The sequence below is a fragment of the Aspergillus viridinutans genome (genome assembly GCF_018404265.1).
Source record: "Aspergillus viridinutans IFM 47045 DNA, scaffold_15, whole genome shotgun sequence".
Taxonomy (NCBI): domain Eukaryota; kingdom Fungi; phylum Ascomycota; class Eurotiomycetes; order Eurotiales; family Aspergillaceae; genus Aspergillus; species Aspergillus viridinutans.
In genome coordinates, this window is record NW_025091231.1 from 356,068 (window position 1) to 375,450 (window position 19,383).

General features: G+C 50.4%; 8 protein-coding genes across 8 annotated transcripts; 5 read left to right on the plus strand and 3 right to left on the minus strand.

The window, feature by feature from the left end:
• Window positions 1-177: 177 nt before the first annotated feature.
• Aspvir_003456 (putative GPI anchored protein) lies at window positions 178-971 on the plus strand (the record flags this gene model as incomplete). Its single annotated transcript, XM_043275038.1, has 3 exons — window positions 178-385; window positions 445-517; window positions 581-971. 3 exons carry the CDS (start codon window positions 178-180, stop codon window positions 969-971), a joined length of 672 nt encoding a protein of 223 aa, XP_043130973.1.
• A 662-nt stretch (window positions 972-1,633) lies between these two features.
• Window positions 1,634-3,301, plus strand: Aspvir_003457 (putative amino acid permease family protein; the record flags this gene model as incomplete). Its single annotated transcript, XM_043275039.1, has 2 exons — window positions 1,634-1,784; window positions 1,848-3,301. The coding sequence occupies 2 exons, from the start codon at window positions 1,634-1,636 to the stop codon at window positions 3,299-3,301; spliced, it is 1,605 nt and encodes a 534-aa protein (XP_043130974.1).
• An 18-nt stretch (window positions 3,302-3,319) lies between these two features.
• Aspvir_003458 (uncharacterized protein) lies at window positions 3,320-4,306 on the minus strand (the record flags this gene model as incomplete). The annotated part of the gene is made up of 1 exon (XM_043275040.1): window positions 3,320-4,306. The coding sequence occupies one exon, from the start codon at window positions 4,304-4,306 to the stop codon at window positions 3,320-3,322; it is 987 nt and encodes a 328-aa protein (XP_043130975.1).
• Window positions 4,307-4,598: 292 nt separating this feature from the next.
• Aspvir_003459 (uncharacterized protein) lies at window positions 4,599-5,447 on the plus strand (the record flags this gene model as incomplete). The annotated part of the gene is made up of 2 exons (XM_043275041.1): window positions 4,599-4,692; window positions 4,744-5,447. The coding sequence occupies 2 exons, from the start codon at window positions 4,599-4,601 to the stop codon at window positions 5,445-5,447; spliced, it is 798 nt and encodes a 265-aa protein (XP_043130976.1).
• Window positions 5,448-6,897: 1,450 nt separating this feature from the next.
• Aspvir_003460 (uncharacterized protein) lies at window positions 6,898-8,547 on the plus strand (the record flags this gene model as incomplete). Its single annotated transcript, XM_043275042.1, has 3 exons — window positions 6,898-7,147; window positions 7,204-7,584; window positions 7,640-8,547. 3 exons carry the CDS (start codon window positions 6,898-6,900, stop codon window positions 8,545-8,547), a joined length of 1,539 nt encoding a protein of 512 aa, XP_043130977.1.
• Window positions 8,548-9,572: 1,025 nt separating this feature from the next.
• On the minus strand, window positions 9,573-10,705 carry Aspvir_003461 (uncharacterized protein; the record flags this gene model as incomplete). The annotated part of the gene is made up of 4 exons (XM_043275043.1): window positions 9,573-9,794; window positions 9,871-10,146; window positions 10,221-10,499; window positions 10,550-10,705. The coding sequence occupies 4 exons, from the start codon at window positions 10,703-10,705 to the stop codon at window positions 9,573-9,575; spliced, it is 933 nt and encodes a 310-aa protein (XP_043130978.1).
• Window positions 10,706-15,028: 4,323 nt separating this feature from the next.
• On the plus strand, window positions 15,029-15,883 carry Aspvir_003462 (uncharacterized protein; the record flags this gene model as incomplete). The annotated part of the gene is made up of 1 exon (XM_043275044.1): window positions 15,029-15,883. The coding sequence occupies one exon, from the start codon at window positions 15,029-15,031 to the stop codon at window positions 15,881-15,883; it is 855 nt and encodes a 284-aa protein (XP_043130979.1).
• Window positions 15,884-17,919: 2,036 nt separating this feature from the next.
• Window positions 17,920-19,269, minus strand: Aspvir_003463 (putative polyhydroxybutyrate depolymerase; the record flags this gene model as incomplete). The annotated part of the gene is made up of 3 exons (XM_043275045.1): window positions 17,920-18,182; window positions 18,241-18,976; window positions 19,045-19,269. 3 exons carry the CDS (start codon window positions 19,267-19,269, stop codon window positions 17,920-17,922), a joined length of 1,224 nt encoding a protein of 407 aa, XP_043130980.1.
• Window positions 19,270-19,383: the final 114 nt, after the last annotated feature.

Consider the following 19,383-nt stretch of genomic DNA (forward strand, 5'->3'; position numbering starts at 1 on the left):
GTATCGCAGAGAACTACCCAATCCTCAACCCCCATGCGAATTAGACTTTGGAGCTGCCAAGCAGGAATACGAGGTTTGTCCCGTCCAACGTGGCACAGCAGCCATACCCCGGTCACATAAAGCACTCTCCTTTTCCTAAAACTTTTCCATTGCAGAATTACGAAGATCACGTTGAAAATGCTCCTCTCACTTGTCACCATCATTTCCGTCTTCCAGCTGGCGGTAGCCACGACCGTCAGCCCGCCGATCCTCTACGACCGTCACGCATCACAAGAGGGCTCCCTCGAGAAACGCGCAAACTGCGGAGATGGCAGCCAGTGTCTTCTGGGCACATGCTGCGGCGACGGATGCGCCTTGAACTGTTGCGCGTACGATAACGGCGGCCGTAAGCAGTCCCTTTCCATTTTGCCATTCCGCTAGACTAACGAGGGATAAAACTACAAGTGGGCTGCGGAATCGCAGAACGGTGCCAGTTCAGCGGGAATGTGTTTATCGGGTGCTGTGGGAATTTCCTCGGGTACGTCATACGTCCCCTTCTTTCTTTCCTGGATGTCAAAGTGCGGGTGCTGATGGGTCGCAGGGGCTGCACGGGCGAAGCTACGCGTGTCACGGTCCATTCGCCTTACTCGACTGTTACGCTCGGCGCGCCTACGAATGCGAATACTGCTACGGCTACTACCACGACGGAGCAGACGTTTACGGCGATTTCGGTGACGCCGACTGCGACCGCGACCAAGACTACGTCGAGTGAGACTCAGACAGAAAGTAGTTCGCATTCTCATCGCGTCTCGACGTCAAGCACGACTGTAACCCAGGCCGAGACCACGTCGAGTAGTAGCTCTCGTAGTTCGACGACAACAGCGGCGTCCTCGCAGGCTTCGCCGTCGCCGAATAATGGCTTGGGATCTGGCGTCGGCGTGGGAGTACCCGTTCTGGGTGGGATGGTTGCTCTGGGTGCTGCTTTGTTGTGAGGATGAATTGATCTCGAGACTGGGAGAGACTGAGAGTATACCTTATATATATGCCTAATTAATGTTTACCTCGCATTTACTTCATCAGTGCCGCGGAAGAAATATCTCATCTTCGGACCATTGGAGCGTAAGGTACGGAGTAGATGGAGACGCAGATCGCGATCGCTTGCTGACTGCTGTGTCTTTGCCTCGCATCGACTTTCCTTTTCAGGATACTCCTTTCTTCTCCAATAAAACCTAGAAAAGGTTCCTGAGATATTTCAGCTCCTATCAGCTCGGTTGTGGATATTATTGACGTACCAGGTACCAACCGCAGTCAGGAGGTCCAGCCGAGAAGAAGGTTAACCCCGCAAAGTGAAAAATCTAGTCTGGTGCGGACTGCGGATTTTGCGCACGCCGCCAACAAATCACTCACGGGCCAGTTATCAATATCATCGCCAAAATGATGATCCCTCATTACCAATAATCTGGAGTCAGTATCTAGACTGTATCGTCTATCTTTGTGTTTGATATCCCGCGTCTTTCGTGAGGGGAAGTGTCAGTGTTTGTCTGTGCTGGGCATATATGACCCAGACCTGCACTGCACTACACTGCAACAGAATGGACATGCGTGATATTTCTCCACCTCACAATTCCCTCCCCTAATTGCTGTACTGCTGTTGATGGACGTGGAAAACATCAAACTGGCCGATTCGGCTTCGGTCGACCAGAGCGTGCAGGATGCGCGCGATCTCGCGACCATGGGGCACGACCAGGCCCTGACCCGCAAATTCGATTTGTGGAGTATGCTCGCGCTGGCGTTTTGCGTATTAGGTATTTTTTTTCTTTCCTGAGGTTTCCTGCGGAATAGTGGACGATGATGCTAATTCCAAGTAGGAACGTACTCCACTTTCGCGCAAGGGCTCAGCAGCGGCCTCACCAACGGCGGCCCCATCACCATCCTCTGGGGTCTGGTGCTCGTGACGGCGTGTAATCTGTGTGTTGCTGTGTCTCTGGGCGAGCTGACGAGTAGCATGCCTACTGTGCTGGGGCAGGCGTACTGGGTGTACAGGCTGTGGCATACGCCGACGGGGCGGTTCGTGTCGTACCTGTGTGCGTGGATCAATACGTTCGGGTGGTGGACGCTCACGGCGTCGCAGATTGCGTTCATGACGGAGTTTCTGCTCGGGATGAAGGTCATGTTTGATGAGAATTGGGGTGGCGCGGGGGTGGGCTGGCTGCAGTTTGTGATTTATCTGGGGCTGGTGCTGGTTCTGACGGTGGTGAATGTGGTGGGGTGTCGACGGGAGAAGATCCTGCCGTGGTTGAATGGGTTTGTCGGCGTGTGGTTCACCGGGTTGTTTGTGGTGCTGTCGCTTGCGCTGTTGATTTCTGTCGGGACCAAGGCTGAGCTGTCGTTTCAGCCGGGTCGGTTTGTGTTCGGGGCGTGGATCAACCAGACAGGGTGGAGCGATGGCGTGGTGTGGTTTACTGGGTTGGTGCAGGCGGCGTACGGGCTTACTGCGTTTGACGCTGTTATCCACATGGTCGAGGAGATGCCGGCGCCGAGGATCAATGCGCCGAGGGTGACGTATCTGGCGGTGCTGTCGGGCGCCGTCACCGGGTTCATCTTCATGGTTGTCTGTCTGTTTTGTATGCAGGACGTGGACAAGGTTGTTGATTCGCCCAGCGGACTGCCGTTCATCGAGTTGATGCTGGAGACGGTCGGCCTCAAGGGCGGCGCCACGCTGATCGCGCTGTTCATTTTCAATGGCGTCGGCCAGGGCATCAGTATCCTGACGACTGCCTCGCGACTGACCTGGGGTTTTGCCCGCGACGGCGGCCTCCCCTGGAGTCGGTACCTGACGGTGGTGGATCCCGCGTGGAAGGCTCCTGTGCGCGCACTCTGGGCGCAGGGGGTATTGATCGCGCTCGTGGGCGTGCTCTACCTCTTTGCCAACACCGTCCTTGAGGCCATCCTGAGTGTCAGCACCATCGCCTTGACCATCTCGTACGGCCTGCCGATTGCGGTGCTGCTCTTCGTGGGCCGGGACCAGCTGCCGCCTGGCCCGTTTCGCCTCGGCCGCTGGGGAACGGCAGTCAACTGGGTCAGCATTGTATATTGTGCCATCACTACCGTCTTCTTCTTCTTCCCTGGCTCGCCGGACCCAGCGCCAGGGGACATGAACTACGCGATTGCGGTATTCGGGGTGATGCTCGTGGTGGCAGTCGGGTTCTGGTTTATACAGGGCAGTCGGACGTACCTACAGACGGCGGATGCGATTGCGCAGCTGATTCTCGCGCAGGGATTGGAGTTGGAACCGGAACCCAGAAAAAAGTCTGATCAATGATGTGAACTATGAAACTAGTTATATATCAGCTAGCTCCTTTTCCGCTTTCATGATCATTTCCTCCCAGTTCCTGCCCGCCAGCCACTCCTCAAACGACTTTGTCCGTACCCCCAGCTGCTCAGGCCTCATCACCTCGAGTGAGCCCGTATACCCAAACTCGGCCATAAACCGCGGCGCATCCAACACCTCCCACGGAATCTTGAACCGCTCATGCATCTCCCGCACATCCACCTCTTCCACCTCAACCTCCCACCCAGTCACCCTCTTCCACACATCCACCACCTCCCCCATGGACAGGTAGCTATCACACCCCAACACCCACCTCCCAGTCCCACTCTCACTCACACTTTCAACCATCGCCCTGACAAACTCCCCCGTCGAACTCTCCGCCGCAATAATCGGCACCCGCAGCGTCTTCGTCCCGGGGATCGTAAACCGTAACACCCTCTTCCCCTCGCCCGCCGCAACCACCCTCGGCAAAAAAAGCGCATTCGTCGCATACGCCCCCATCACCAGAAACGACACCTTGCCTCGCAACCTCTCCTCCCCCCGTAGTATCTTCGCTATCTCCGCCTTCGTATCGCAGTGGTGCGCACGCGCGTACTTTCCCCCAGATAGTTCCTTCATCCCGGGGAGCGTGGAGTATACCAGTCTCTGTAGAGAGGATACCTCCCCCGCCGCGATGGCCGCGTTCCGCCCGTGCTGGACCTCAGTGTTGTAAGCGAGCGCAGTGTCCCGCGTGGCGCGGTACGGACCCCAGAAATCGGTGTTGAGGAAGAGGGCGGTTGCGTCTTTGAAGGCGCGGCGGAGGGAATCGAGGTCGGAGAGGTCAGCTTGTACGACTTCTGCGCCGGCGGCGGCGAGGGCGCGCGCGGCGGGGGAGGAGGGGGTGCGGGTTATGATGCGGACGTGCCAGGTTGGGAGGGGGAGGAAGGTGGTTGCGACGGCGGAGCCTTGGATTCCTGTTGCGCCGGTGATGACGATGATTTTTTTGTTCTGGGACATATTTAATTGTGTGTGGATTGGTTGATGATGAGGATGATGAGAGGATCCTGAGGAGTTGACTGTACTTATTTATAATCTCGGGACTGTCTTTGAGCCAGTTGCCTGGCTTATACTGGGTGGCTTACGCGGAGAGTATGATGCTATTCGGTTATCCAATGGTGTACTCCGATTGGTCAACTGGCGTAAGCCATCGGTGGATTATTCCTCCCGCACTCCCCACCATCCATCCCACTACATACTCTTATCCGACTGCAGAGCATACATGGAATGGAATGGATGATAGTCCATCAAAATGCAAACTGCAAAGCCAGGCGCAAAGTCCAAGTCCAAGAGGATCATCACCCCCGCTCGACGGGACCAGAATCGTCGTGCGCAGCGGGCTTACCGTGGGTTCTCGTTATTTGTCCGTGTGCTGTGCAGCGTGCTGACATGAACAGGACAACGACGGAGAGAGTTTCTGGCCAAAAAGCAGGGACAGGCTGGTTCCAAACGGGAGTTGAGACCTGCGACTGCTCCTATGTCGAAAGACACGACGGCGAAAAGTCTGGACGTAGCTAGGAAAACCGTGCCAGCAATGCTGACGGTAGATCACTTCTTTCCTTCGAATCCATCTAGCAAAAGCGATAAGGAAGAGGCCGTCGGAAACAAAGTACTAAAAGTTCCACCTCCGCTATTCAACACATACACCCTCCTCCTCACAGCCTGCGTCTACAACGCCGCAGCCCTCGGCATCAGCATCGACCAGTTCTCCAGCTACAACTGCATGTCCCTATGCTCGCCTTTCTACCGTCCCTACACCGCCATGTCGGCAGATCCGTCATCACTCTTAGCTACAGTTACTCGCCCAGCCATCCCACTCCACCTCCGCCCGACTCTCCCCCAGATCCTCTTCCCGCATCACCCGCTCCTTGATCTCCTCCCGCTGCCGGCGCTGCGAGCAAAAGCAATTACCTTTTCTGCAACCGCGCCATCCCTCCTCGACGCAGTTGAGTTTAAACGAGATATCGTCGAGAGGGGCGGAATTGTATGCTCGTCCGAGTCTGCCAGAGGTATGCAGCCGTGGGATATGCGCGCTTGGACGATTGCGCCGTGGTTTAGTAGGAAGTGGCGGCTGCTCTCTGAGTCTGGAGATCTCGCGTAGCTTGTCTGTGTACGCGAGCTTGAATCCGCGGTAGCTGCACCGGGATGCGTCTGGGACTCACCAGTTACAGTTAGGTTACTGCGTCGGGCAACCGTGTTTGAAGCAATAGTTCGTGTTGTTGAATGCCAGACGGGCAGCTGCCGATATGCGGGTGTGCTACGCCATTAAGAACGGCCATGCCGGCTGGTACGACGAGCGAACGTCGATGTCAGTGAGATAGTGTATCGATGTTTGTTAGCTTGGCTGCACTCTGCGGGAGAAGGAGGAGCTCTGTCAAGCGCCTGTGTTCTTGCAACTCTCGATGAAGCTAAACGGATGTCTCAAGCTCATAAGCAAGACCTGCAAGACTTTGTGGTCTGAACCGTGCTGGGATGAAGGGCACGGCCTACATCATGAAGGCGCTGTGGCTCCATATCCTTTCTGTCAAGAGCGATAACGCTGATGATGAGCGTGGGGACATTGATTTCTACGTTTGTGTTCTGTGGTCGATTGAGGGTACGCAGGGTGTCCAGGTCAGCTGACGAGATGTGTCCGTTCATCCCCTATCCTGATGTTGGTAGAGATTGCAATTGTATTCTGAGGAGGACAGCATAGCAAGACCTAATAAAGGTGAACAAGTGAAGTTGTCCTTGTCATGGAGTGTTTGGAGAGACGAGTTTGTGGTGGAACCGTGGAAGGGGGTCGAAACACCCTGTACCCAACAGTAGGGCGGAGGGCGTGGATCCTGTGGACCATGGTTGTCAGTTATTGAATTATAATACCACTGGGCCAAAAGGGTGTCCGGACATGGTCCTCATCAGTCTAGGGTCTCATATCCATAGTCATAGTGGTATTATATATTTTTAACATCAGTGCTCCGCATCTCTCTCTCAGAGACCGTCCTAATTCTGCCTGGTTTATTTAACGTGGGTCTTGTTTGGAACCCTCCGCCTCCGTGACCGCCCAGATATAGGGCGAGGCGGTGTTGGGTCTGCGGAGTGCGAACTTTAGCTGAACATCTTTCAGCATTCGTGGCCTTGTATTGCGCCGCAGACTTATATTTCTTGTAGATCTAGAGGTTCTACCGGTGAGCAGATGGTCCTACGATAATCCGAGGGCTATCTGCCTCGGTTAGATAGCTTCATTAGCATCTCTCTCTTCTAGATAGCTACGAATCCATGCGGCTTCATCTTTCACTTCCCTCAAGAGAGGATGTGGAAGAAACAATTTTATTCTCCTCTACTCCGGCATCTGACCCACGACAGTTTTGCTAGTGGTTTTCGACACAACCCCTTTTCCAATCTGAGACGGTCCTTGCATCTGGCGATGCCTGAGAAAGAGCCAACGATCAACGAAACCAGTCTGTTTTCGAGTCCTTCCTGCCATTCACTTATACTTATAGATTCTAATAAATACAGAGTCGAAAGCAGTTAGCCAAGATGATCTGTTTAGATATACTTCCGGCCGATGGATGATCAATGAGAAAGACCAACTTCAGCAACGTTTTGTCAAATTCAATGTCGAGAGCCTCTGCTATCAAGCCTCGTCACTTTTTGGCGATGCTACTAAATGCGTTCGCATCGTCAAGTTGGAAGGAAACTTTAACAAAGCTTTCCTGCTCACAATGGACAACGGCAGCGAGGTCGTCGCGAAGATTCCTTGTCCGAATGCAGGAACGCCCTCCCTGACGACGGTGTCTGAGGTGGCGACGTTGAAGTTTTGTATGCTTCTGCTTGTTGTTCTTGATGTTTTTGACATACTTACATGCTTGTCTTAGTGCGATCATATACTTCGATCCAGGTTCCGGAAGTGTTAGCTTGGAGTTCAGACGCAGCAAATCCAGTAGGTGCTGAGTATATCATTATGGAGAAGATTCCAGGGGTTCCGCTCGCCGAAAGATGGGAAACAATGAAAATTCTAGAGCGCTACAAAGTAATCGACCGAATTGTCGCAATGGAGAAAGAGCTTGGGAGCCTGCAGTTCCCGGCCTATGGGAGTCTCTTTCTACGAGAATCTGTGCCTTCTGAATATCGCCATTATGCACTGTCCTCGGCCTTGGATCCTGCCAAATTGTTCTGTGTTGGGCCATCATGTGATCAATCAATGTGGCACAAATACTTGGCTGACGAGTCCAAAGCTGTGCAGGATGTCGGACCATGTGAGTTTTTGTGTTCTTTTCCTTGCTGTATTATGTGCTCCCTGACACTTTACAGGGACCTCTCTTTCGGACTTTGCGCTATCAATTCCACAACGAGAATTGAGGTTCATTGCAAATGAGGCAGCTGAGGTACAGCATCATCTTAATTGTTTCAGCGAGAGACAGTCAGTCGACGAATACAGCGACCTTTTACAAAAAGTGAAGGATATTCTTCCTATTCTGTCACATCATCCACGTGTGGTGGAAGTGGCGGGACCAGCCTTGTCGCATACTGATTTGCATTTGGGAAATATCTTCGTCTCCTCTGACGACCCCACTGCCATCGAAGGAATAATTGATTGGCAGTCGGCTCAGATTGCTCCCTTGTTCATACAGGCTCGATTTCCGGAGTTTCTGAGGCCGCCAAAGGATTACAACCCAGGCACCGCAATCCCCAGTTTACCGGACAATTTTGAGGAATTAAATCCCGAGCAAAAGGAACGAGCTATGAAGGACAAGACGTTGGCTACCCAGTCTAAATACTATGAAATGTCTTGCCTTGCATACAACAAACATGTCCATAAGGCCATGAGGCTTGACCGGAGTCTTTGGGAGCCTTTTACGTGTTGCCAGCTTTTCTCAAATGGCAGCTTGGTCCCACTAAGAAACTCACTTATACGCATTTCCCAGTACTGGGCGCATTTGGAACTTCCAGGAAGCTGTCCCTTTGCGTTTCCCGAAGAGGTGTTAGACATGCACAATGAACAGGTAGTGAAGTATCAGGATATGCTCTATTTGCGTGACATTGTGAAGACCCAGCTTTGCACAGATGACAGGGGCTGGATCCCAATAGAACGATGGGAGGAGACAAACAAGATGAATAAATATCTCTTCGACATGTATATCGAGACTATGAGTGAGGAGCTATCACCAGATGCAGCTGCGAAGACATGGCCCTTTCCACCGAATGGCTCTTGCGTTTGACGCGAGTCTAGAGATTTTTCTTTGCTTGTTCAATCAATTTCGACACCACACGCTGGCCCTCTTCGGATTGTTTATCCTCCGGAGTATTCCTGTTCACCTGTGCCGTTGCGAGCTTTCCATGTGGATTCTTTCGAAGCCAACCTCTGAGTCCATCACTCTTTGCCTGGCTTTTTCACTTGGAGATACACATTATGGTATCCTGGTTTATCCTTGACTTTCTCTCCCATATCGATCCGACATTGATACTCAGCATCGTTCTTACTGGTCCGGGATGGTAGGATTCGACTTCCAGCTGTGGACTCTTTGAATAGTTTGGCAACTTGCTTCGAATCGGTCGTGACCTTTTCACCGAATTTCTTGAGAGCACTGGCCACTCTGCGATGCTCGGCTGTCTCAGCTGGAGGTACTATGAGGCTCACGTGATTCAATTTCAATCCAGATCGTGTGGACATACATTGATATCCAAAATAACTTTCCAATCACCTGATCGGGTCCACGCTCGGTTGGTATTCTCGACTTTGGCTGTTCAACAATTGAACGGAACCATGGCTGGAATGTCCGATTCGAAGTGCTTTAAATGCTCACATATGTGCTCTAAATCTTGCGGCCATATTGTCGCCGGCGAGGGGAACACAGGAGTCGAATTCAGCGGCAAAATGACTACCTTCATTTGCTGTGGTCATCGACCCAACTGCTCGGGAAACAAGCGAGTGTTTTACCGCTGCCAGTCGACCAGCCAGGTTCTCATCCACCAAAGGGCTAATGACAAAAGTTCTCTGTTCCCTCGGTTAAGCTGAGGGTTTGTGTTAATGCAATCTTACCTCTTGACTTGCTCGCACTCACATATCCCGTCAGAGACAGTGAGAAAAGGCAGTCATAGGCAAATTCCTTGCTTGCTTTGTCGGCCAATGAGTGTCGTAGAGATGGGCGGGTTCTGCGACACTTCACGAGCAATTGTGCGGACATCCAATAAGAAAATAAGAGTTAGCGCTGCTCCTGGGAATACGGGCTCCGGCTAGTAGGAGTTACTCGATCAGAGCCAACTCGCCCATTATTAGCCGCACCCCAACCACACCTAGTGCAACCTCAATGACAAGAGCCTTCAGGAGGACCTTAACAAAGCGAGTGCGAGCAGGCCAATCAAAGGTGGTCCAGGCGTCTCTAAGGCTGAGCTTGCCACTACCACCCACAATTTCGGGTTTCACCTTGCCGCCAAAATGACGGTCGAAGGGCACGATCGGGTCATCCTCGTCGGGGCAGCATAGAGGCAGCCACACGAGTGAATATTCCCCTGGCGGGAACAGAAACCAATAGGAGAAATACAGTCGGGAGAGCGTTAATGGCTAGGACACGGAGAAGCTCTTTATATCCCCCATTGGTGACAGCGATCATGGCGGTCCAGCCAGCGGGCCCTGCAGAAGCCATGGGCAGAGAGAAAGCCGCACACATTAGGAAATTGTACAAAGCAGCCGCAGGGGCAATTCTAGGCCAATGCCGGAGGCCAAGCATTCGCCGGTAGGAGCTCCTAGGAGATTTTTCGGCGATCACAAGATGAACCCAAGCCATCTGCCAGGTGGCGAAGAGCATGCTGGCGATGAACTGTCCCAAAAATGAACTGAAAAGTGGACCGAAAAAATGGATCGAAGACAGTGGATCGGAATATCAAAAATAACTCGAATTAGAAGACCCGCGCCCAGATCGGACCCTGTGAAGGCCAGATACATACGAAATCCACGGAAGCACGACCAGATGCCACCACGGGTGCGTAGGTGCTTAATGGCTGAGCGTAGCCCGCTAGTGATAGGCTTAGCGGTCGATGCAGCTGCGACCTCGGGATCATCAGGGTCGAAGGAATCGTTGGAATCTTCGCTGTCAAGGCGAACGTAGGTCTTCGGGTTGGAGTCTTCGACCGCGGCCAGAGTCGCAATAACACGGATGCAGGTGTAGTCGACCTTTCGATGAGTTTAGATAGTTGCTGTTCCTAATACTAATACCGACTCACCCAAACGATTGCGAAACCAAATGCAACGGCCGTAAAAATGACAATTGAGAGGCCTAGCCATCCATCCAAATCCAATAGAGACTTTTCATGGTCTCGAAGCCGAGCGGAAATCAACTCGGTGCCCCGGCGTATGAGAACACTGCTAATAGATGACATGATGTTTGACTGAGGAAAATAATTGAAGAAACGTTGAAGAGGAAGAAGCGGGCCGAAGTTCTGAGTCAGAGTTGTACCAACGAGGGGGCTCTGGTTCAATATAAATACATATCTACATAGCGCCTAGACCATTGTTCTTTTTTACGTGCTGACGGCCCTTACGGCCCTTACTGGCCCCGAATCGTTGGAACATGTGGGTGGGCTAGTTAAGCGTCGCTTAAGGGACTGCGTCTCAGCCTAGAGTCCTAGACTGTCGGGACATACCGACTTCCTGCGCCGCCGGCCCTAGGCCGACCTCGCTTAGTCCTATTCTGCAATAGCCCAGTTAGTATTTTAGCGAAGGGTGTAGCGTGTAGCAGTTTTCGCTTTGAACAGAAGAGAGCTTTAGAAAAGTTGTGGGATTCTTGACATGTTAACAAAGTGTCAGCCTGAACTGACTGTATCCAAGCCTGCCGCCCTGGTATTCTCACTCATAGCTTGTGGAGGTCCCTGATCAATCGGCTGCAGATCACTGATTATAGCATACATCATGATGCGTAAGGTTATTCTTCTAGAGATAAGTAAGAATCAGAGCTTTCTCTTCTCACCTAAAACATCTTCCATACTGTGGCTACTAGCCTACTACCACTTCCTTCTTCTATAGCAACAAGACCTGTTGAAAAGAGGACAGATTGGGTTTAATCAGTAACCTCAATGAAACTGTTAGCAGCTATTCATAGCTTTTACGCGCTCATTATCCTCTAATGCTCTGAAAGACCCTCAGTGGTGAATTATAGCTGCCCATGCGCAGATTAGATATTAGGAACAAAGTACATAACCTATATAAATATGCCAGCCTGATCCCTCAGCTCATACTATGATTTCACTCAGTCCACAGTAATACAAGCCTCATATCCCATTTATCACTCTAAGCTTAGATGTAATATATAACAGTACTAGCAGGGATTTTCTCAGCTTAGCCATGGCTGTCATGTGGTAGCATTCAAGGCTCTAACTTCTATGTGCGTATATAGTCTTGACACAGCTCTAAGCGTTGCTCTATATGCATGTATGGCACCATCTCATACGCGTAACTTGTTAATGCAGTCCTAAGTAGCAGGCCACTGCGGGTTACATTAGAAAAATGGTTTTGGGTCACCCCCTGCAAAATACTGTGTACTTCAACCATTGAGGCATTAACTACGTCACGGAGCTTGTCAAGCCTCATTGTATCTCATGTGAACCGCCATAGTCCCATCTATAAAAGTTGGTCCATAGCCCAGCCTTGAAGAGTCAGTCATCTTCCGACACTCGGATTTTCCTGCTCATTCACAGCAAAGCCCCGTGTTATACTATAATGAAGACCATTTCTCTTGCTTCTTTGGGATTTGCCCTCTTCGCTGCCCTGGGAGTGGTGGCCAGCCGTCTCCACCCCGATTCTCTTGCATCAAGCGGTCTGGATGAGAGGAGTGATAATGGTGTTCAAGGCACCTATGAAGGGGTGAGTGCTAGCTCCTGCTGATTCTGATACAAGAGTATTCAACATACCACTCATGATTAAGTTTTTTTATAATGCTGCTGTCTTTCACTATTTCCTAAAGTACAAGCTATTGCTCCATAGTAGGTAGCATTGTTCTGAGTAGGGGATTGATGCCCTAGTATAGTATTAGTAGGGAATATTGCCTATAGACTATATAGCCATGCATTAGATCCTCTAGCCTTCAGAAAATTTCAGGCTGTGGAGGAGTTGGTTCCTATCAGATTCTAATGCCACTAGGCTAAAAGGGTGTCCGGACTATATCCCAGTCAGGATAGGGTCTCATATCTGTAATCATAGTGGTATTCCATTTCTAACAATTCTGATAAGAAGGAGTTTAGCATCAATTTCCTCATCGAGAGGGTATACCTCGAGTGGAAGGAGAGCCAGGAAGAAAGTGATGAGGAGACTAAGACTCAGGAATAAACATAGAACAGGACTGAACAATCAATTGGAGTAGTGCATTTCCCTTTTCTCTCAATTGTTTGCAATGGCTTCTCTAGTATGAAATTTGCAGTGAATACAAGGGATGAAGCTGAAAGCTGATGAGCTAAAGTGAGAGACATGTGGGGCATTAGATGATCTACAGATGATCCACACTCTCTACCCCATAGGGTGCAGGGTCTTCTGTGTGGAGACTTATTCTTTTCTTATATTAGTTTTGTGATTTTAATTATGATGGATAATGTTTAGCATTGAGTTACTGGGGCCGCTCTACATTAAATGACAGGTATGAAATCAATCTTGTCAACCCTAGAGCTTTGAAGTTCTGGAGCTCTAGCCTCTAGGGAGTAGTGAAAGAGACACAAGACTGTCTGTACTATAGTATGTTGTAGTTCCAGTACATATACATTTTACTCCGAGGACCAGCATTAGGCGTAAAATATTTCCTTCCATCTGTTGTTTGTTCTGATGATTCCAGATCCATGGAATGAAGCACTCAAGGAATTCGCCCGCCGCCACCAATCGCCAAGTCTCGAACCTTCATCCGCAGGTGACAAACTCCAACATTCCTATCAAGCGTGTACGCGGCGTGGAATTTATCCTATAGGCTCTGGGATCGTCCTCAACCTAGAGAAGATTTCGACCTTTTCTGTCGATGATGGCCATATTCAGACTTACTGTCTTGGGACGTGTACTACCGGAACTGTAGAATTTTGACTTGTTGCGCAAACCACGTTGCTAGATTACCATGAAAGGACACTTGACGTGCAGGAATATCCGATTGATTCAATGGCATTGCAGGGTCACAGTAGGGCGTTATTTGCAGTGACCCTAGTGTTCCTGTGTCTATCATTCATTGCTGTTGCTCTGCGGTGCTTTGTCCGGCTGAGACTCGTGAAAGCCTTTGGATGGGACGATGGCTTGATGGTATTGGCCATGGTACGTGAGCTGATGCGACCCTCGACAATAGACAGAACAACTAATACTCATACTCAGCTATTCAATATCTGGTTTGCAATATGCGGGTTGGCTGGCTCAGTTGCCGGAATCGGGAAAAGGCTTGATCAGTTCGACTCGGTAGAAGATGTTCAAACGGCTCTCCTGGTAAGTTCTAGCGGTATCCAAAGCTGTCTATTACCCTGACATTTACATTGCATGAACAGTGGTGGTGGCTTGGGCAGAGCGCTTATGTGTGGGTCGTGGCAACCGCAAGAATCTCCATCGCAATGCTGCTTCTCCGTCTTACCGTCCAGCGGCGCCAATCAGCCGTCATGTATATCGTAATTGGCATAACGGCCACTGTCGGCCTCGCCTTCTGGCTTATCCTGACGTTGCAGTGCCATCCGGTCCGAGAATTCTGGCAAAGAACGGGCAGAGGCCACTGCATCAACACCCAGTATGTACTGGACATTTCGTACCTCTATAGTGCGACAGCCTGTCTTTGCGACTTCACCCTTGGACTCTTTCCTATATATCTTCTAAAGGACCTGCGTATGAGCCGGAAGTCCAAGTGGGCGATAAGAGTCATTCTCAGCATGGGATGCATGTACGTCGGCAGTCCGAAGAGGAGAGAGACTCCCATACTGACTGCTCTCTAGTGCAGGTGCTGCCGTCGCAGCCCGTATCCCCTTTCTCCCGGACTATAAAAATCCAGACTTCCTGTGTCAGTCTTGCACGATGAGAGTCAGCCAAGTGTGTAATAACTGTCGTTTCCAGATGCGACCACTAGTATCGCTATCTCGTCGAACATCGAGGCCGGTCTCGGCATCACGGCTGGGTGCCTCGCCACGCTCCGTCCACTCATGCGCTGGCTCCGAGACGTTAGCCACAGGGTATCGAACACAGCGAGAGGGGCAGCATGTAGCAGTAACAGAACCCAGAGTTCCTCCGTGCAACAGAGACAAACCTCACCAAAGCACGGGCGATCGGACATTGAAGCAAGTATGCTGTCTCATCCATCGCAGGGAGAGGAACCTCAGTTTGGAGCTGGGCCGATATAGATGCCTGGTACAGAATATGTACCGTGGCTGGTCCAACTTGGAAGGGAGGGCAGGCTCTATCTATACACAGTGGAAATAAGACTAGCGCATATTGTCCAAATGTACCGGCTGGACCGGTGATCTTATGTCTTATGCAAATCAGTCATTGTGCAAAGGGGTTTTCATACAGAGTGGTTCAGCTAAGGATTTAACAGAGATTGATTGTAACCAGATGCCATCATGGTGAGGTCATTAGAAGCATGAAGACTAAGAATCCTGTATCATCAGGAAGCCAGAGGGTAGTAGATGAAATGTATGTTAAACCGGGTGTATTCCTTCTTCTCTTCTGGCGAACAGTGAATAAGTCATTCGGACCTTCCAAAGATGGCAGTGAATACACACAGCTTCAGCCGCCGCGCCGTCGGGGTCAGTCGCACAACCAGTGAATATCCCTACCAGGGCATCCAACACTTCCGAGACATCATCTACAGAGAGAACGCAGCAGAATCCAAACACCCCTACGTGATCTTCTCCAACATCAATGAGCAAACCTTTATGCGGGACTTTTCCGAGTCGCGGGAGCAGAATCATTTATACAGCGACTATTTCCCTCAGCTCCAAATTCTCCTCGCCAAAAGACCACCCACCCGGGCCACTGAACAGGCACGCAATGGGATCAACAATGCGATTGTAGTCAAGCGGCTCGGGTTCATGGATAGGTATCATCTCGATGATCAGCTGCGAACCCTCGGAAGGGCTGATGTTATAACTCCTGAGCGCATCAAACCGCCCGACATGTCTTACCTGCCTGTGCGGGTTCCAGCCGGCCGCTCCGATTGCTGGCCATCGGTAGTGTTTCAGTGTGCCTACTCAGATTCTAATGGCAAGCTGGCCAGTGATGCTCGCTGGTGGCTGAATGCTTCCGGCGGGGAAGTAAAAACTGTCCTCGCCATCACAGTTTGGAGAAAGTCCAAGGGAATGACTTTCGAGACGTGGGAGTTGATCAGCCGTCCGACGAGAGGAGATATAGAGAGAAAGGTGCCCGAGGTGGTCCAGAAGGTGGTTGTGTCTAAGGAAAAAAGCGATGATGCGCCAGTGCGTATCACTGGGGCTCCCCTTGTGCTAGGTTTTGAGGAATTGTTCCTTCGACCTGCAGATGAGCAGAAGGGGGAGGGGGACATCGTCATAGATGGAGACGAGTTGGCCATGGTTGCAGAACATGTATGGATGAGAGACTAGTCAGTTCAATAAATTGGACTGGAGGAGGTCGATACTGCAGGTGGATCCAGGATGGCCATAACACAGACTGGCCCATACTTGCCGCAGAACTCTACCTCGTCTCTACGGTAAGTTCATCCCATTACTATAGTTCATACAGCCTCGGAGCTAACACTGCGCTCAATCACTGAGCAGTGCAGAGTTGGTGACCAAATGTTCGTTGTACACAAATATTCAGCAGCTCATCTTTTGAATATATTCCAGATCTTGCTCTACTTCTTGTGAGGATGACGCAAAGACACATATTCATGAGACAAAAGGAGGTATGACCATGGACACTTTTCAGATGCAATAACCTTGGACCGGTTGGTCGGTCAAGCGTACTTGGCCGACCCGAACCCGAGATGTCAAGTATTGGTGTGCTACATGTGATACATGCCAACATTTCGCCAAAAGGCCCTCGAAAGGCGCTCATCAGTCTTTCTTATGCCAGAAACACATGTTGCCGCGGCTCTCCTAGGTCACTTAGGATGGGATGATCCGGGTGTGTTGGGAGAACTGAATCTGTTATTTAACAGTCTGATTAAGGAGGCTCAGGATTTTCTTTAGAAAGCTTCTGAAGATCTTATATTTTCAGCCCAGGAAGCTATGAAGAGTTTTGAGAGTGCAGAAAGAGAGATATATAGTAAAGATTCAGCCTTTGCTTTGTTAGAAGAGGGAGTAAGTAAAGTAGAATATATTAAAGATATAGAATAACAGATAATACCATTGATGATGACACCTTGGGTTAGGTGGTTATCAACATAAACTTTAACAGTGATACCTAAGTTAAAGGTTATGTCCACAGTGGATATAGGCACCCTTTGATTAGTATTACTGGTATAACTAATAATGATAGAGATAGACCTGACAACAGTGGCTATGGCATTGATAATACTGAAGAAGAAGATGATGATGATAATGAAGAGGAGAATAATAAGGGAACAGACAGAGGTAGTACTAGAGCTGGTGATAAAGGTGAAACTCCTTAGGTTAGGAGATCTATCAAGGGTGATAGGGTAGTAAGGGGGGGAGGTAATATAGCAGAGAAATATAGTATTATTTTTAATTAATTACTCATGCCTATCTCAGGGCTTAATCCTTAGGGTAGATGACTGGGATGATAATAACATTATTGCTGAAGATGGAAGGATCTTTTCTAACTATATTATTCTTTAGTTATGATTGCAAGTTTGCAACTACTAATTATGAATAAGATGAGATTACTTTCCTTATAATTTGCCTCCCCTTCTAGTTAAACTGATGTCTAATATTTCATGACTTCTGATTGCAGTGAGGCTTGGCCTACTCTTCGGAGTGCTATGCGACATCCCTTGTACATTTGGTGATAGTGCCGAAGCAGTCTTCGGTAACCTTGATTTCGACTGCTGGTTCAAAGGCAGAAACCACGATCCTTCTTTAACACCGTCCTCGCAAATGACAACGTCCGACGAAGGGACAGCCCCGTGCCAGATATACTAACTACCTCCCGTTCGTCCTCCCGTTCGTCCTCCCGTTGGATGTCCCCTTCACCTCAATGTCCACGGAGAGGACATCTTGAACAGACGTACTCAATCGTCGGAACACTCCTATCCTGAACCGAACCACATCGGGTCCGTCTGCGGTTGCATTTCTGCCGCTGAGTTGATAGTCACCCTGCAGGCACGGGACACAGCAATCTCTGGCGATGATAGATCTTGAAGCCGGGTTCAATGGACAAAGGCGAGGAAGACGTGGTCATAGATCACGACGGCTTGACCATGACTGCAGAATTGACATGGATGGGTCTCAATACGGTTAAGTAAATGTTACAGGAGGATGAGACCGCGAAGACAGGCTCTGCCAACAGTATTGAAGTCGGATTTGCTAGATGTGCACAACCTCGTCCTTTTCATTGACTTTTGTTAGAGTATGATACCGCTACGATTATGGATATGAAACCCTAGACTGACGAGCACTTCGTCCAGACACATCCTTAGCCTAGTGGTATTATATCGATAACTTTCATGTCCGAATGCCTACACTACCAGGAGACACTGTGCATAATAAGCGCTATAGGCCGTGCAAACACCGGTGGCACAAGCCGTCGGACCCGTCCAGCCGAGTCCACCGCACTGTCCATACAATGGGGCAACAGCGGTCGTGGTGACTGTAGTAGTTGTTGTTGTTTTAGAGACGGTGGTAGTCGTGGGAGTAGCAGTAGTCGTTGAGGAACTGCTGCCGCCGCCGAAGCCACTGACAATCTGGGCCACTTGGTTCACAATCGCAGCCATTTGCACGCCTAAACAAAGTCAGTGATCAGTAGCAGGTCTGACCTGGACCAGCTTCAGTGAACTCACCTCCGAGCTGGTCAGCATTTGCTCCATACCAGCCAACCCAGTCCCAGCAACCGTTCGGGTTGGACAGCGACATCCCCGTCCAGACGGTGTGAATGGTGTTATCCGCCACTGCTTGCGGGTAGAGAATGATAATGTTATTGGTATCCGCCCACATGTTGTACCCGGTATTAGAAATGAACTTGCTGCCAATCATGCTGTAACTCTGCAGGCAGCCATGCAGGGCGACATGCAGTTTGCAAACAGTCGAAGACCCAGACTGGCATGCTTTAGGGACATACAGATATCCAGTGGTATCCATCCCGCTGGCGCCATACTCGCCCGTCTGGCTAACGGACACAATCGATCCCGACAGTGTGCCAGTATTTCTAGCATTCAACGACCCATACATCCACTTTAGAACAGCCCCTGCGCCGTCATACTGGCAGTTGCTGATATACGGAGAGACAGACGAACTGCACGAGTTGTCACCGGATGCGTCAAAGTCAGTGGGAAAGGTGTGCACCGCGCCGCTGGTCGTGATGTACAAGACGTTGGCCGCAGCGTCAAAGTTCGCCAGCTGCGCCTTCAACTGGCTCATCACGTTCGGACCGACGGTGGTGTCGGCGGTTCCGCTCCACATATAGATCCTGCGGTTTTGGAGGTTGCTGACTGGGTTGATCTGGTTGCCGCTCCAGGTCTTCATGTTGGCGATGGGGGCTGTGATGGATGGGCTTTGATTGTACATGCATGTAGTATACTGTCTCGCGTCAGTGTATCTGTTTACTTGAACGTGACTATTTCTGGGATGTTGGAAAAATGACTCACCGATTGCCCACGAGCACAATCATACGGGCCTCCGGCAAAGACCCCAAACCCGACCTTGAAAGTATCAGAGTATGCAACTCCAAGCTGCGCAGACATGAACCCTCCGCTGGAGAGCCCAGAGACGGAAATTGAATTCGGGTCTACATTGTATGCACCCAGCGCTGCGGCGGATGCACTCGCTGCTCCGGACATAACCAGCCCTAGGAAAGTAGCAACGTTTGGCATTGTTCTGCAGAAGAGAGAGATGCTTTATTCTTTGAATTATAGGAGTAGTCAATATCTTCATAAAGGTCACGACCGAGAGAAGACCATGCATTTATAGTTCTAGTTCATTGGGGG